The sequence below is a fragment of the Bos javanicus genome, chromosome 13, assembly GCF_032452875.1.
Source record: "Bos javanicus breed banteng chromosome 13, ARS-OSU_banteng_1.0, whole genome shotgun sequence".
In the NCBI taxonomy this organism is placed as follows: Eukaryota; Metazoa; Chordata; class Mammalia; order Artiodactyla; family Bovidae; genus Bos; species Bos javanicus.
The window spans coordinates 46,888,687-46,905,886 of NC_083880.1; the positions used below are offsets into that span (position 1 = coordinate 46,888,687).

The window sequence follows — 17,200 nt, forward strand, 5'->3', positions numbered from 1 at the left end:
CATGAGGCCAAGACCAGTGCCAATGGTGTACATGTGGAGTTTAAAATGCAATGGTATTTCCTGAACCCCAGGTTGTATAATCTTTGGGAAAAGGGACTTTGATGTAGCTTGTAAATTCTCACTTTAAACAAAATCCCCACATGGGGAGAGGGGAGGAGAGGGTGAGATGTATGGAGAGAGTAACACAGAAACTTACATTACCATATGTAAAATAGATAGCCAATGGGAATTTGCTGTATGTTTCAGGAAACCCAAAAACAGGGGCTCTGTATCAACCTGGAGGGGTAGGATGGGGCGGGAGATGGGAGGGAGGTTCAGGAGGGAGGGGACATATGTACACTTACGGCTGATTCACGTTGAGGTTTGACAGAAAACAACAAAATTCTGTAAAGCAATTATCCTTCAATTAAAAAATAAATAAATAAATCCCCTGTGTAAGCCCCAGGCACACAAACACGTGAGAACTATTAGTTGCTCCCTCCGGTAAGCCAGAGCAAAACAACAGATCTGAAACCGTCAGCTGTTAACACTGCTGTGGAAACACTCTTGCTGACACGGCCATCCCTCCATGCACCGCTTTCTCTATTAAACAACTTCTGTTGGATACAGGGAAGAAATGTTAAGAAGGCCAAGAAACCTTTTTTCTTACCTCTTGGGAAACCTATATTCCCTTAGAAAGAGAGGAGAATAAGAACAAATGCTTCCAGGGAGTTCCCTAGTGGCCTCATGGTTAGGATTCCAGGCTTTCACTGCCATGGCCCGGGTTCCATCCCTGGCTGGGGAACAGATCTTGCAAGCCACAGACAGACAAACCCAGTGCTTCCAACTACATGCTCTGTCCTGCTCACTCTGAAGTATTTCAGGAGCACTAACACTGCTGATCCCAAACATCACCCTGATCATTAAATCACACATCTGTGTAAGTTCAGGTGTGACAGCAACCTACATCAGATCAGAAGTCTTGTCATACTGATACTACTTGTGGGATCTGTGTTCTTTTAACAGGTAACACAATATTCACGGGAAACACAGAACCAGCATTGTATGCAGTGCTCAAGTATTACTAAAAGCTCACTAACATGTGCCAGACCGAGCAGGGTCAGAAGAGTCTCACTCATGGTCTCCCACTGAATAGCTCGAGCTCAACCAGGCAAGGAGTGCCCCGGAGGCCGACGCCCACCACTTCGGGCAGTCTGCATCACTGGAGAGACCGCCAGGGAAGGGGTGCTCACTGAAGCCCCCACAACCGGGCTGCCGGGTCTCCAGAGTGGCTGTGTGCTCCACAAGTTCACAGGATGCATTTCTCTCCTCTCTGCACTCTCAACACCAACGGATGAAGGTTTTCACTGTGAGTCAGAACCCAACCCCTTTTGATTTAGAGCCTCAGAAAATAAAGCAATTCAGTGTTTCTCTATGGGTGAGATTTATGCAGTGCTAGAACCAAAGTGTCTCTACAGGCATACCTCGCTATATTGCACTTCGCAGATACTGTGCATTTTACAAACTGAAGGTTGTGGCAACCCTGTATTGAGCAAGTCTGTCAGGGCCCTTTTTCCAACAGCATTTGCTCACTTTGTCACTTAAGGCTTAGATGATGGTTCGTTTTTTGTGATAAAGTACTTTTTAATTAAGGTAGTTACCTCTTCTGACATAATGCTACTGCATGTTAACAGACTACAGTTCAATGTAAACACAGCTTTTATATCCACTGGGAAACCAGTAAATGCGTGAGCTCACTTGACTGTGATATTCGCTCCACTGCTGTGGTCTGGAACCAAACCTGCAGGATCTCCGAGGTCCGCCTGTGTAAGGGCTTCCCCCTAAAGAACACACCTGCCAATGCAGACGTGCGTTCGATCCCTGGGTCGGAAAGATCCCCTGGAAGAGGAAATGGCAACCCAATCCACTATTCTTTCCTGGAGAATCTCATGGACAGAGGAGCATGGGGCGGGGGGATGCGGCTACAGTCCAGGGGTCGCAAGAGCCAGACAGGACCTAGCAACTAAACCACCACCACATGCCTGTACATCCTTACCAGCTTGCTCTTCCTTTGAAACAAAATTCTGAACTTTTTCAAACAGTAGGGAAAACCCTATTTCACTTGGCTTAAGTTTAGGTAACAGTGCGTTATACTGTTCGTGTAATTCCTTTGCTTAAATAAAGCTCTATTTTCAGTTACTATTTCCTTTCCATAGAGAATCTACAAAATAGATGGATATTACGTGCTCACAGAACACTTGTACTTTGGTTTCACCTGTTTAAACATTTTCAGACTAACTGCTAATTAGGATAACCAAGTGCAGCAACATTTCTTTTAGGGAAGACTCCAAATGTACAGAATTCAGGTCGAAGGCCTTAATTTGACAAAACTAAATGATAATTTAGAGGACAGAAATCTAATTTTTGTATCATGTTTAAATTTGCTTCGGGTAAGGTGCTAGAGCGTCTCTCCTCTCCAGTGTGCAATCAAGTGGTGGCACACGCTTGCAAGAGTGACTATTGCAGCAAAAACTGCAATGTGACCCACACCCACCCTTCACAGCTCCAACTCTGGTAAAATATTACCACCTCAGAAAGTCTGCTCCTGTTTTATAAAGTGCCACCTAGATTCAGGCATCTCTCTCGAGTGCTCACCACCTCTGGCTGTGCGTTAGAACCGCCTGGGAAAGCCTTGAACAATGGCCTGCACCCATTTATACAAAGTTCTGGGCCAAGCCTGACTTAGATCTGACGGAAACTGATGAGAGTGGTGTCTGTCTGGTGTGGGCAGCACTCAGCGTTAAGTCGGTGGACTTGGGTCCACAGCTGTGTGTTTGCTTGTCTATTTCTCAAGTGACACATGCAAGACTTGTGCAATCACTGTGCTGTAAATTTTACCCCCAGGGGAAAACGTGTTACCAGAGCTGTTGTCACTGGTTTACAGGGAGCCTGGGCACCGGCAGTCTCCAGGCCACAGGCGCTTCTCACAGGCGGTCCTGACTTAACGCCACTGCCAGCACCAGGTGAGAGCCACTCCGCACACAGGCATGGGCAGTGCCCACCCAACCTCTGCTGCTACACCGAGCAGAGTCGAGAGGCAGGGCCGCCAAGCTGGCTTCTCGAGTGACGCCGGATCTAGAGTCTCTCTCTCTACTTGCTCACAACAGCAGAAAGGCATCTTTCTGACATTTTAACTACTTCTTGGTTCTTCTCACTTTACATACTGGAAGCTTCACTGACTCTTGCTGTATAGGAGTCAACAGAACAAGTTTCATGTCAAAGGAGGATCATTCTGCTGAAAGCCTCTATGTTAACTTGTTTAATGTTTTACTTGCTGCCCAATACATCTTTTCTGGGGACAAATACGGGATTCTACTGAAGATGCAGGGCAAGAACTCAAACACATGTGAACACTCTGGTTGACTGGGTGGTAGGTGAAGAGCTGCCAGGACCTCATGCTGCTCCTGGTGTATTCAGGAGCTGGGGCCCACTTCCCACACACGCGGCTGAGGAGCTTGCTCCGAGAAGGCAGGCAAGTAAAAGAGAAGACCAGAACATGTGCACAGCCTCTTAGAACAAGCTGTAGGGACAGAACATTTCTCGTGTTTTCACATTTGCTAAATTCTTTGGCTTGCTTTGTAACACTTTCTGGTTATAATTTAAAGATCTGGTATTTCACAAAAGACATCAACAGCACACACAGTTCTGTCCAGGGCTGCACCCTAAGACTTCTGAGGAATTCTTAGGTAACGTGTTGTGAGCTGCCTTCCATGACATTCACACCAGAGTCAGTGCCTGTTGGCCAAACCAGAACATTGATATGCCTTGAGAAAAAGCCACTATAACGGAAATTAAAGGGGTAGCTTCTAGGGTAAACACAATCCCGTCTGTAACACAACTAAGCAGACAGCTCTTGACAAAAGGGGAGAAAAACAAAAAATAATGCTGCATGAAACCTGCAGATTATCTCAGATCTAATTTTTTTCTGAGGCTTTGAAGAACCACACCTATCCTCCACCAGCAGACCTCAGGGCTCTTCACAAAGGGGCAGCTCAGGACTCATCAGAGTGAAGTTCAGGATGTTTTGATAACTGCTCTTACCACCCGACTTCGGTCAGTATCTAGAGATAACCAAGAGGGGAACTTTTTAGTACACACCCAAAGCTGCTGCAGCCGTCATGAAACGACAGCAACCCGCGGCTGAAGCTGTCACAAAGCGGGCAACGGAGCCTAACCTAAGGATGCGCGTAGGTCATACCATTTTCCTGAGGGGCTGCTTCCCTAGAAGGGAAAAATAACAGAAAATCTTGAGTATCTTCTTGACTTAAGAATTCTTAAGCCAGTTACAGTAACTGCTGGATTATAGCAAACCAGATGTGCCAGGTATATATCACAGACAAAAGCACAAGTGGAATAACTCAGCCAAACTCAGTGCCTTACAGTGTTTTTGGCTGGAAGAGGGCACGAACAAGTTTTGGTCCTGTCAAGGTCCATCCACAGCTGATTATTGATAACAATGCCCAAGCACCATTATTTGAAGGAACATTTAGGACTGGATGGTCTGGAGTTTCCAGTGTGCCCTAGAAATATAGTACTTCAGGAGCAGAAACCTACTTTAGCAGAGAATTAACGTCTGTGAATACCACTTCTGAATACCAAGTATCCGAGAGAGAGAGAGCAAGAGAAGTGTAAAATCAGAAATCCAGGCATCTTCTTCTTAGATACACGTTTGTGCTGTGCACCTAACCAAACCCAAGCTTCCAAGTCTGTTACTAACAAGGGCTTCCCAAGACCCAGAATGTTCTTCCCATAGCAAGCTGGACCAGAGGCAGGAAAATTTCTGTCAGGGCCTCATGGTAGGCTTTGCAGACATTCAGTTGGTGGCTGTCTTGACCACTCAGCCCTGCCACTGTGGTGAGAAAACAGCTATAAATAATGCATGCCTTCCATGAGCAGGACTGTGTCCCGATAAAGTGTGTGGATACTGAAATTTTCATTTCTTATAATTTTCACAAGTCACAAAATATTATTTCTCTTTTGATTTTTTCCCCCACCGTTTAAAAGTATAAAACCCACTGGCATGAGCAGTATAAAACAGACAGTGGGCGTGATATGCCCGTGGATCATGGTCTGCCAACCTCTGGGCTGTAAGCTTTTTGACAGCAGGCCCATGATGGTCTAGTTCAGCGTTCTTTGGCCCATCCAGGGTCTTGTACAGTATCCATCACATAGTAAATACTCAATAAATACTAGCTGAACTGAACTAATGGCCATCATTACTGACCAACCTCACTGCCTACGAGAAAAACATTTCACGTAATTGAATTCAAGAATACAAGATATCCTTCCAAAACGTGAAATTCTTACAGTGTTAGCACATCCTGACCACTATAAACCACTGTGTTAACTGTGCTGTGCTCACCGTCTCACTGTCACCTGAATACAGCTGAGGGCCCCTGACAACCAGAGGCTCGCCTGACGGGAGATGCCTGTGGGCAGGCTCTCCTGCGCCTCCACCCGGGACACGTCCTAACCAGCACGTACAGGGACTCTGCTACCGCGGTCTCTGGAGCTCACTGGAGAAACACCACTCTGCATGTAAATTACCTCCAGTGTTTGAGGAATTAAGATGTTCCAAGCTCTCCTCTATAACCATCTGTAATAAATGAATCACAATGGCTTTTAACCGCACATAAACTGCCTCTATAGTATTGTCTGTAACCACCTGTACTGCTGGAATATAAAAGAATCAAAGAACTTATAAGAAATCCACTATTTAAGACTAACAGTAGAGCTGGTCTGGTGGGAGTGGCCCCAAGCCCTGCCATTTCTCCTCCGTACCACTGTGCCCAGCAGCCCAGCAGTGATAATCACTTTCTAGGACAGTTTTCTAAAAACACACCTACGTTCAGTTTTGTTCACCTCCAGCACCAACACACAAAAACTAACTCTCCACTATAAGGACAGAAGACTGGAACCCACACCCACCATCGGCACCAGGACAGGAACTCGGCTAAACGCCTGCGCATCCAGAGTGCCTGATCCCCCACAGCTCCATCCTACGTCTCCCACAGCCAGGCCAGCAGCAATCATTTGCACTTGAGTTTCTGGCAATAGTTTTTTGGGTTTTTCTTTTTTAAACTTAAGTTAAAGGAACTTTAAGTATAAAAACCTCCCCTCAGATGTCACCAATCTGCCTTCTTGTCCACAGGAAAAGCTGAACGTGGAGGGTCACTCACACCACAAAGACGGTCTTGAGGTGGTTCTCGGAGAGTGCTGGCGAACGAGACTCTGCTCTCAGGTGCTCTGCTTCCCGAGAAGCTGTTCCTATAGAATCACTCATGCACAGGTTTCCAGACTGTTCAGACAGACTTACAAAACAGCACGGAATGCTACTTCAGTTGTGTCTATCTTCACTAATTTTTACAAAATCGGCTCTTTGCTCTCTGACTGAGGTTGGGAGGCTTTGGCTAGATTCATATGATACAATCCGGCTCTGCACCACCCAGTCTAGGGTGATTTACCAGCTATTAAAGTACAGTCTCAAATTATTCTACAAGCCATACAACTGACTGTACTGTGAACATGTGGTATTCCTATATACACTACATCCACACAAAAATTGCGAGAACACTAGATCTACCGAGACGGATGCTATGTTATTTCTACTGTGTCAGGAGTTTCATCATTCAGGATTAAGTGTACTTTTGGGGGTGACTTTCAGCTCTTCTGCACGACGTTACAGGGATTTAGGAAGACGAAAGGGACATTCAGGAAAAGTTGACAGAACACAGGCTGTCTACTTGTTCCTTCCCTCCTCTGTCAACACTGGTCTGTAAATAAAGAATAAGTTTCAAAGGCACAGGGAGGATGGATTCCTCACTGTAGTAAGCCTCTCCTGCCTCTTCTGAAAACAACTCACACGACTTTGTTTCGGAATCACAGAATGTGTATCACACAGTCTCTGCTCAATGAAGCTGACAACCAGCCAACAATACTACTACCTGCCCACCCCTCTATTCCTTCCCCTCCTGCTTCAACACCTGCAGAGACAATAAAAGCAAAGTGTGTGCACTTTGTACATATTTTCAGTACATCAATGCTGCTGCTGCTGCTGCTAAGTCACGTCAGTCGTGTCCGACTTTGTGCGACCCCATAGATGGCAGCCCACCAGGCTCCCGTCCCTGGGATTCTCCAGGCAACAATACTGGAGTGGGTTGCCATTTTCTTCTCCAATGCAGGAAAGTGAAAAGTCCAAGTGAAGTCGCTCAGTCGAATCCGACTCTTGGCGACCCCATGGACTGTAGCCTACCAGCCTCCTCCGTCCATGGGATTTCCCAGGCAAGAGTACTGGAGTGGGGTGCCATAATGCTACAAACACTAAGCAAGCCTTCTATTTATCTAGATTAACCACCTATTTATCTTGATGTAACCAAGATGGTAACCATCTTGATGTAGGAACCAGGCCAACTAATTACCTCTTTAGTCCCTTACAGCTAAAAATAAAAGATAAAATTCAACTAGGTTCTAAAAAAGCCACTAAAATGATATATCACCAAGACAAAATGCACCACAAACATTTCACACTCACATCCAACCCTTTCTGACTATGTAACTTGTTAATTTAGCGTGACAAGGCAATGTGGGGATACATGGATTTTTCCTTTCTTGCTTGGTCCAGGTAGTTTTATAGAGATTATACAATACATGAGGATTTTACAATTTTATATCCTAGATCCAATTTTAAAATTCCTTTACTTTTTCCTCTAGTAAGCCTAGACTGAATAGCAAAACTGCCTTATAAAGTAATTGGTTCAGACACAGACCTTTTTAAAAATTAATTTTCTACTTTTTTGAGTATAGAAATACAATCCAACTGTCTTTAAAAAAATGTAAAAAAAAAAAAACTGATGTTCATTTGTAACTTTCAATACTATGACTGTCTACAACATAATTTTTTTAAGTGTTTCTATTTTATCTGAACATGAAATCTCCACTCCAGAATTGATAATATGTATCTTAAAGGTAAAGGTACTTACTTTCAGGGTGAAAATATTAATAAATTTCCTACATTAAGAAAGGAAGACTAAGCAGAAAGCAAGAACAGTTACAGTTTTGCAGTAGATACATAAAGCATATATGTTTCAAAATATTTTCTTTTAGCATTCTTTCCTGTTTCATTCTGAATACATTAAATGAGAATTCTCCTTAATTTTGAGATTTAAAAAACTATACTGCTTACATACCCAAAAGAATGAAAAATTAATTCAGAAGTAAAGTTTTATCTCCAATTTGAAGAAACAGCTTTCATCATGAGTCTCAGTGCAAATGACTCAAATATAACTTAACCAGAGCTGAGTTAACACTGACCAGTCAGTATGCACCCATGGTGATGTCCTAACAGAGATTTACTCTTGGTTTAGTTTTAGCAAACCAATTAAATTCCTTCATTTTCAGTAGCTGTCTAATGAGTATACTATACCTTATGTGAAAAAAATATACAGTACCTGGGGCTTAACATCAACTTTAAGTTCACTTTAAATGCTCTCTGTAAACTTCTTTCTCTATTTCTATTAAGTTTCCTGTAAAACAGACCTATTTTTTCTCAATTTTAAAGAGAACCTGCAGCAGTAGGTAGACTGCGGGGATCATTTCTACTAGTCCCTCCCCTCTTTGCATCTTCTTAAATGCCGAGGAGTCAGGGATCAGAAAACCAGGAGCTGCAAACCTGGGAGAGCTTCTCAGATTAGATGTAGAACCAAAGTATTCTTAAATAAGTAAAATTTTCCCATATGCATTCATTTTCTTCTCTGCATTTTCTAGTGTTTCTGTATTTTGTTAGCAGGCTAAGTTAATTCTCCATACTCTTTGTATATTAACACGAATCTTAAAATTTGTGACCTTAAACAGGGGAAAATACCATATGAAACATTTGTAGGCAAATGAATATTTTATAAAAGTTTTTAAAGATATACTGGAATAATATATCCCTTATCCAACTCCCTGAATGGCACTTTTTCTTTTGTGACTTAGGTTGATCTTTTCATAGATAGATTATAAGTGTGTCATAAAAGGGATGAAAAGTGAATCAAAGATATTAAGGGTATAAACAGTAATACAATATTTTTATGCTATAATGAGACAATTTAAAAGGCCTAAGATATGGTAAGGGATTAAGAGGTACAAACTACAATGCATAAAGTAAACAAGCTACAAGGGTATATAGTACAACACAGGAAACATAGCCAATATTTATAATAACTAAATGAAATATAACCTCTAGAAATTATGAATCACTATGTTGCACACCTAAAATCTACAATACTGTCCATCGACTATACCTCAATAATAAAGATATCTCAACTTAAAAAAAGAAAAAAAAAACTTTGGATGGATTTCACTGGAGCAGCATAGAGGGCCGAACGTGGAAGAAGAGGTGAGACGCTCACCGTGGCCCACCCTCTAGTGAGGAGGTGAGACACTCACCGCGGCCACCTCCTCTGGTGCTTCCCACCTGCTCACAGTTCAGAGCTCTACACTCTGCTCCCTAGTGACGGATTTTAGTCCAAACATAAAATTTTCATTTATTTAAATTTGAAAGGAGCAGAAGCATGAATCTGTAACTCCCCAAAGTTATGAAGAAATTCATTTATATAAGGAACACTAACATATTAAAAGAGGATGTAGGAAACAGGGGCCGATTTCCAAAATACTATTGTATCAGGATCATTAACCTGGAAAGTGCCAACTATTTCGCTATTCTTTGCCCCTGCATTTCGTATTCTGATTTTTAGGAACAATCGGCCTCAGAGCAAACACAGCACCATCAGGTACTGCAGCCATCAGCCTGTGCACTGCACGTCACGGAGCGCACACTGTAACCTGCGCAGCACGATGCAGGGCTTGCCCGTGGCCTGCTATGGAGCAGAGGGCAGCAAGGCAGAGGCTGCGCTACACCCCTCCTCTAGAACTCTTTCAAGGCGGAACTGTGGCATCACGGGGAGAACAAATGCCAGGCCACTCATGTTTCTCTTGCAGTAGTTACTACAGGCATTTAGATTTGCATTTATAACGCTGCATCGCCTAGGACAGTAAGTAGCCCTAAGTCACACTGCCAAACTGAAAACCAGTGCCTGGGTCTCCACACCGCATGCAAGCACTCAACAGACGTGCCAGTGGCTCCCACTGGACAGCACAGGGAGAACAGTCCATGCCCACAGAAAGATCTACCAGTAACTATGACCTAAAAGGCAACGTGGTGCCAACCTAGGGAATGGTTTTAGGGTTTCCTATAAGATGTCACCTCGCCCATGTATTAAAAAACCCAAGCGGAGATCATTCAAAAAGCATGATGTTTACCAGTAGGGCTGGAGCCCAGCAAGGGTGCAGTGCATGTGCAGACACACAACTCAGACATTCACTCACACACGCACATTCACCCGCAGACATGTATGCTTACAGGCCACACACACAGGCCTGCTTTCTGCAACTACAGCGTCAAGGAGCAAATGGCTGTAACTTTGAAGCTGTGCAAATGAGAATGAAGGGACATTAAAGTGAGATATCCCTCTGGAGCCTGTCAAATTGGTAGCAAAAAGCTGGAAAATATTTTCAGTGTTGGTATAAATGGGTTTGATCTTCTGACAAACAACTTGGTAATTTTTATCACAGATTGAAATGCGCCTATCTTTAAGAATTCTGCTTCAGTGAATTTAACTTGTAAAGGCAAACAAACAGACCTGCATAGATGTGTATATGTCTAATTAGACATGTATATGTCTATACATGTATATGTATAATTCTTTTTTTAGAAAAGTAAAATTGACTACATTTTGTTTTAAAGATACAACCTTTAAGCAAATAAAATTTTTAAAACAATTTTCATTTAAAATTTAATGGTTTCTTTTTTCCTGAAAATAATAAAATTCAATATTATTTAAAATTCAGATAACATCTAACAAAATATAAACTTCACTTTCATACAGAAATAATGATAAGAAGAGTGCTCTTCCAGATGGAATGGGTCATGACCTTGGAACGGAGGTGCCGGAGTCCCCACCATCCCTCTGCCCCGGACAGGTGAGTTTCAGTCAGTGCTGCTGGTCAGACAGCACAGGAGACAGCGCCCCAGACAGCACATGGACACAACATATGTGCATCAGCGGAAACCTTTCACATCTCAGAAAAAAGGTGTCTGGGTCATTGCTGAGTAGAAGCAAGCCAGCTGCCATCAGCAGTGTACCTAATCCATGGGTCCAGCCAGTTAGTTACACAGACGGAGTGTGCACTCACAGAGGTCTGTGAGCACACTCACCTGTGATGTGGTGGCATTGCTGGGATTGTTTTTCTTCTTTATCCTCCTATAATTTTGAATTTTTTAAAACTTTTAAAAAAGGGATTTAAAACTCTTTTTTCCAATTAATAGGAATTCTTGGTATCATGAGTATGAAACTGGATATAACTTGAATTTTTTCAAAGCAAAATGCTAACCTGATATTCAAAGCTACATTACAGTAACTATCAATTGTATTTGTATAGTAGTAGTTTAACTGTTGTTTAGAAAGGCAGATATTTCAAAGAAATATCCTCAGGGTTCTGAGATTCTTGAGATTATTATGAAAATTGAAAAAACTATTTTAAACTGAGAAAAATTCCCATCATTGCCTTCTTAAAATATTTTGGAATTTGTCAGACATATGAGATAAAGTTGTTCAACAAGCTGAAGTGAATCTGCTAACACAGCTGACAGCTGGGTGAGAAATAACCTATTCAATGCTGTAAGGGTCAGAGGTTACATAAAACAAAAGTCTTCTGACCAGTATAAAGTATTAAAAATATTTTTATCTTCAAATTTAGACACAGTGATTGGCTTCCATCCACTACTTTTACCTGTACTGAAATTTGGCCCTGGTATTTTACCTTAAAAATTCCTCATTAGTAAATCTAATTACTATATATTCTTTCTAGACATTAATTAAAAATGAAAATAGAGATCCTTAGGTTGACATGGAACCATAATCTTTAAGTTTCAGTCTATAGCCTTAGTTCTCTTAGTTCAAGAAAATTTAAATCTGGTCCGTCACTCTCAAGTTAGATTATTAAAAAAACAGCTTTACTTGAAGTCTTGACATACTGTTTAAACAAATATATCAACCCAATACCAATCAAAAAAGATATTTAAAATTGCATTAGAATCTCAAGTTTATTATTATCCCTTTTCTTGGGAAAGAAACTGTTAGTACTTTTCTTTTTCCTGAACATAACAATTTAAAAAATTGAACAGATCTAACATAGAAATAATTATTTCTTTGGAATTTTTAAAGCTCAAGCTAAACTCACCAACCCCAACACAAACACAGGCTTTTTGAGTCTAAGGAAAGAGCCGCGCGGTCTGTGAAAGGAATCTGAGTTCCAGTGTTTTACTGACTCATAGCATCATTTCAGTAAGCATAATTACATCACAATGTGAGAATATCTAGGCTGACAAAGATGAAAAGAAAACCAAAGGGAAGAACACAAAGGCAGGATGGGATTGGCTAAACTCCCCTTGGCTATCATGTTTCTGTGAGCCAGCAACCCACTGAAGTTTAAAGGTTTTCATCTTATCAGTAAACGGTAAAGCAAACATATTTAGAAACTGGAATATGACAACTTGATATTGAATTCTGACAGAAAAAGCATTACACATTTTCTTCAAAAGTTTAAGTGTTAAACTTCAACTCTTAATGTAAGGAGTATAAAACACCTACCATAAAGTTTAACCCATCCTCAAAAATCCCAGTGTTTTTATTTAAATTCTTTACTGTGACATAGGAGCTAAATATCAGATGTTACAAAGCTACAGCTACAGCTACAAAGTACAGCTGTAAAGATTCAGGAGTGTCCAGAATTGTACTTCCTAAGTCCCTGAGCCCCTATTTTTTGATCAGTGACCTAACCTCTTTTATATTTTTACTACCTTAATACTTTTGTTCTTCAGATGTAATTAATTCTTTACTTCCTCTAGTGTAAACTGTTAGTGAAAACCATGATATTATTTACTTGTAAAACACAAATCCATGAGAGTAAATTGTAGGACACTGATGCAGCTCCATACTGATTTATTGTAGCCTTCAAATTCTTGCAGGCCTCTAGAGAAGGTCCACACCCTGAGGCTTGATACTGATCTGTTCAGACCTAGAGGTTTATCACTAATTATCTAGCATTTAGGCATTTGATTACACGTCATCATAACACATGTATTTAAAATGTTATACCAACAGTCTTCTGTCTGCCTACAGAAGGAGTATAGTAGGGCTGCTAAGAAACATACTTAGGTAACACAAAGCCACAGTCACTAAAGGAAGACTAGAAGGGACACTGTATTTTGCTCATCATGCTGGCAAATGAACCAGATGATTTTTGGCTGGTACCAAAGAGGAGATAAAGACATAACTTTTTTGAAGAAGAAATGAATATTTAAGTTATACAAGTATTATAAAACATGTTCACAACAGAACCCATGAGTAATCTCGGCAATTTGCATGATTCCAAGTTAAGTATATTAACAATAGTGAAGTACAAAACAATAGAAGTTCCAATCAAATAATTCCTGACTGATGACCATCAAGGCCATACATCACGTGGTATTTAGGCATCGCGATCACTCACTCACACACACACACCACATCGGCAGCCAACAAGCACAATCATGTACTCTTCTCAACAGGGAAGTAATATAAATGAAAATAATCGTGGGAAGTACCTATTTTACCTACCAGACTATTTCATTTTGGAGAATTCTTGATATACAACTCTCCCATCCCTCCACCCTCCAAAGAAAAGAAATAAACCCATGACATGACAAAAAAATAAAGGCAACATTACATGGATATAAAATGGAAAGCAGATACAGAACTTTTCCAACAATGTGCCTTTTGCTACCTGTGTTTTCTGAGCAGCCAAGAGGACTGACCGAACAGACCTTGGTATGGGACAGTGGTTCTTGATTCCCAAAGTCTGTCCATTAAAGGAGTCACACAATTCAGAGGGAATTGTAAAAAGAAGAGAGTATATTTTTACATGATTGAAACTTTCTAAAATCCATACCCTGAGTATGTGTTCTGTGATATTCATTTATGAGTGTTCTATGTTCATTAACCATCATTTCAGTAGATAACCCCCACCCTCCAGTACTTTATCCATTAACCTGGCAAGACCACCTGGGATATCTTTGTGCAGCTATTATCAATGAATTCCAACCCTCTGACCAGCACATTAAAGCTCATAGGTACTCACCCTGCAAACTGGGCACTGCCAGTGACTACTGCTGTCTCTAAGCCTGTACTCATCAGACAAACACTTGGAATGATACACACGAAAACACAGGTCACATATCAACACCTCTCCAGGCAAATGGCATTCAAAACAATACCAGTCATGATTTTCTGTTTCCCAGTCCTACAAAAAATACAAAATAATTTCGTATGACATTTTGTCAATATCCGCAATGACTAAGAACAAAATTGAAACTAAAGTCCATCAGAAGTTAGGCATTATAAACAATTTTAAACATTTACTGTGTTAAAACAGGAGGGAAAAAATACCTAGAAATTTGCTTCTTTCAATTTTCAATTCTCTCCTAAACATATTTATATTCAGAAATATCTTAAGGTGATCTGATAACAAAACCAGTCCAAAATGAAATAAGCCCAAAGCCAATACAACTTCTAACATTATCTTTCAGTTTTTATAGAATCTATGGGATAATTTCTTCAGTAAATGGAATACCCCAAAGCAACATCTATAACTTAGTATTTCAAATAAACAAACCTCTGTTTTGTCCTGATTTTCTTTAAAGAAATATACTAAGTACTTAGCATACTTTGGAAACGGAGAGAATAGTAATAAATGGTGATGCTCACTATTCTTATCTTCTCATCCATGGTATTGGATGCTTTATTGAAAATAATCATTAATCAGAATGTCCATGTTCTGATAGGTTGTCAAATTTTCAGGGTCTGTTGAATTTGGAAAAATAAATTGAAAATGTGAAAACTAAAGGTTTAATCACATTCTCCAAAGGACATTACCATCAAAAAAAAAAAAAAAAAAAAAGGAAGCTGGCTTATTTTCTTATTGGGACTATTCCTGGAAATAAAAGACCATAACAGGTGTTCAACATTTTCTTTGTTACACTTTTTTTTTTTTTTTTGTACAGCCAGTACCATTTAAACACAAACAGGAGACCAGTGTAACTTCCCTTAATTTGGAATTCATTCTTCATAAATATCACTCTTAGCATATATCAAAAACACCCCCATTAAGAGTGATGGATTAATTCTCAACATTCTCTTGCAGATGTGGTAGTTGAATGAATAAGGGTTAAACCCACAGTTAGTATTATCAAGGCCATTTCCAATGAGGATCTTGAAATTCTAAACTAGGGCTCTGCCACCATTTTTCTTTTTATAAATCACTGTCTACACTCTGCTTCTGAGAGTGAACAGCATTCTTAGCCCCTCTTAGGTCAATAACTCCTGCAATAAATGGCTGTGATAGAGCACTTGTTCAGTCAGCACTAATTCTGGCACCGAGGGTTCAAATGCAGTGCCGCCCAACCATATGAGAAGGCTACGTCTCTCTCCTTCAAAATGGAACATGAGCAGCTCATGTTCTGAAACTTAACACCTTCCAATCCACATTCAGAGACACAGCTAAAGTACACTAGTAAGTTCTGCAGAAATGTAAACTCTTGCTTGCTTTTTAGTAAGAAATTGGCAACCTGTAGCAACCACGGTAATAAAAAAGCACAACCATTTTTAGTTGTTTGCTGCACATGTGTAGACTCTGCTCACTCAGTAAGGGAGGAATAATTTCAGTCAGACTGTTTAAAAGACCGTAAGGTACTGATTTGACATAAAAGCCTCATCCGTGCATGGCAGAAAAAAGCTCTCCCACAAAGCCTGACATAGCGGCGCCACAGTAAACTGTGGTGCTCAGCTGTACTAAAGTAACAATCTTTGGTGTATCTCTCACACAGCTTATAAGGAAACTGTGTTTTAGCTATTTCCATGTTTGCACCAAAAATCACTGATAATTTAGGTTCCAATGGAGATAAGATGGCTTTTTAAAATTTACTCTTTCCAAATTTAAAACCAAATATTTCAGGATATGTTCCTCGTAACTGTTCAGAGACATCTTAAAAGGATTTTGGTGGCTTATATATACTCATTAACAAAAGAAACTGCCATTCTTCATCATTTGAGATTTTTTTACACATCAATTCATCTCCCTGTGATTCTCAACGTGGCAATTACTAGGTTAACTAAGAAGAGGAAGTCAGAGAACACAATGCTGGTGGACCGCTCTGGCCTCCTCCTGTCACCTCCTACCTTCACCTAACCCTACCTTCTCCCATCCACCCATGAAACAAGGATGAAAACGGATCTTTCTTCAATGGGGTGTTTAATTCTAGACCTAGTTTTTCATAAAAATTATAAAAATGAAATTATAGCTCAAATGAAGTAGAGAAACATTTGGATAAACGTCTGTATAATGGCATCAACTAACTTTGTTTCTGATATAAAAGAGAGCATGAGCTGGGAATGAATGCGTTATTTACTCTTTCAATCACTGCAATAGCTGTTTAAATATACAGAACATGCAAAGTCAAGCTCAAAAGTGTCTACACTCCGAATCCAGGAAACATTTTTCTGAGGTATAAATGATATGTTTATTATAAGTAAGAGTTGCAAATGGTTTGTCTTGTAGTAAACAGAATTCATTTATGTAGTGCTCTTGACTAATACTCAATAGTGTATACCAAAAAACTAAGCTTGCATTTTCACTGAATTTCACCAGAAGTCAGCAACTATTCAACATTCAGCCTGATCAACAAAATATGTGAAATGCTACTTTAATACAAGAAAGTTAAAAAAAAAAAAGCAAACCTATGAGCACAAAATCCAAAACTAGAAGCAATGTAAAGCGTATGGTTTAAATGAACAATTCTAGCAAGAATTAACTAAGCTGGCCTAAAGAAAGAGAAATTCAATTTTTTTAAAAAGCAGAATTAAAGTAAAATAATATAGTGCAAAATCGGTTCACCTTGGCTGGGGTTGCTGTCCTGAAGAAAGGCTGCATGCTGTAGGCCTTTCAAAATAAAAACAAAATAATCTTGGTCTCTCTCCTATAGCTTTGCTCAATATCAGGCAATATACAGAGCTAAAGGGGTTTGGTA

The 17,200-nt window shown here is 40.3% G+C and overlaps 1 protein-coding gene across 18 annotated transcripts in view; it reads right to left on the reverse strand.

Moving 5' to 3' along the window:
* ZMYND11 (zinc finger MYND-type containing 11) overlaps positions 1 to 17,200 on the reverse strand; it is a 73,855-nt gene that overhangs the window by 13,868 nt on the left and 42,787 nt on the right. For 6 of the 18 annotated variants that reach the window (XM_061436570.1, XM_061436560.1, XM_061436561.1 and 3 more), the window contains exons 4-5: positions 17,068 to 17,112; positions 14,257 to 14,418 (exon numbers count right to left, since the gene is read on the reverse strand). The exons of 4 other annotated variants lie outside the window; for them this stretch is intronic. In XM_061436570.1, coding sequence (XP_061292554.1) covers positions 14,257 to 14,418; positions 17,068 to 17,112 — 207 coding nt within the window. Of the gene's footprint in view, positions 1 to 12,318; positions 12,667 to 14,256; positions 14,419 to 14,882; positions 14,979 to 17,067; positions 17,113 to 17,200 lie in introns of those variants that run through there. 8 more of the 18 variants (XM_061436571.1, XM_061436565.1, XM_061436567.1 and 5 more) reach the window with 4 other exon arrangements.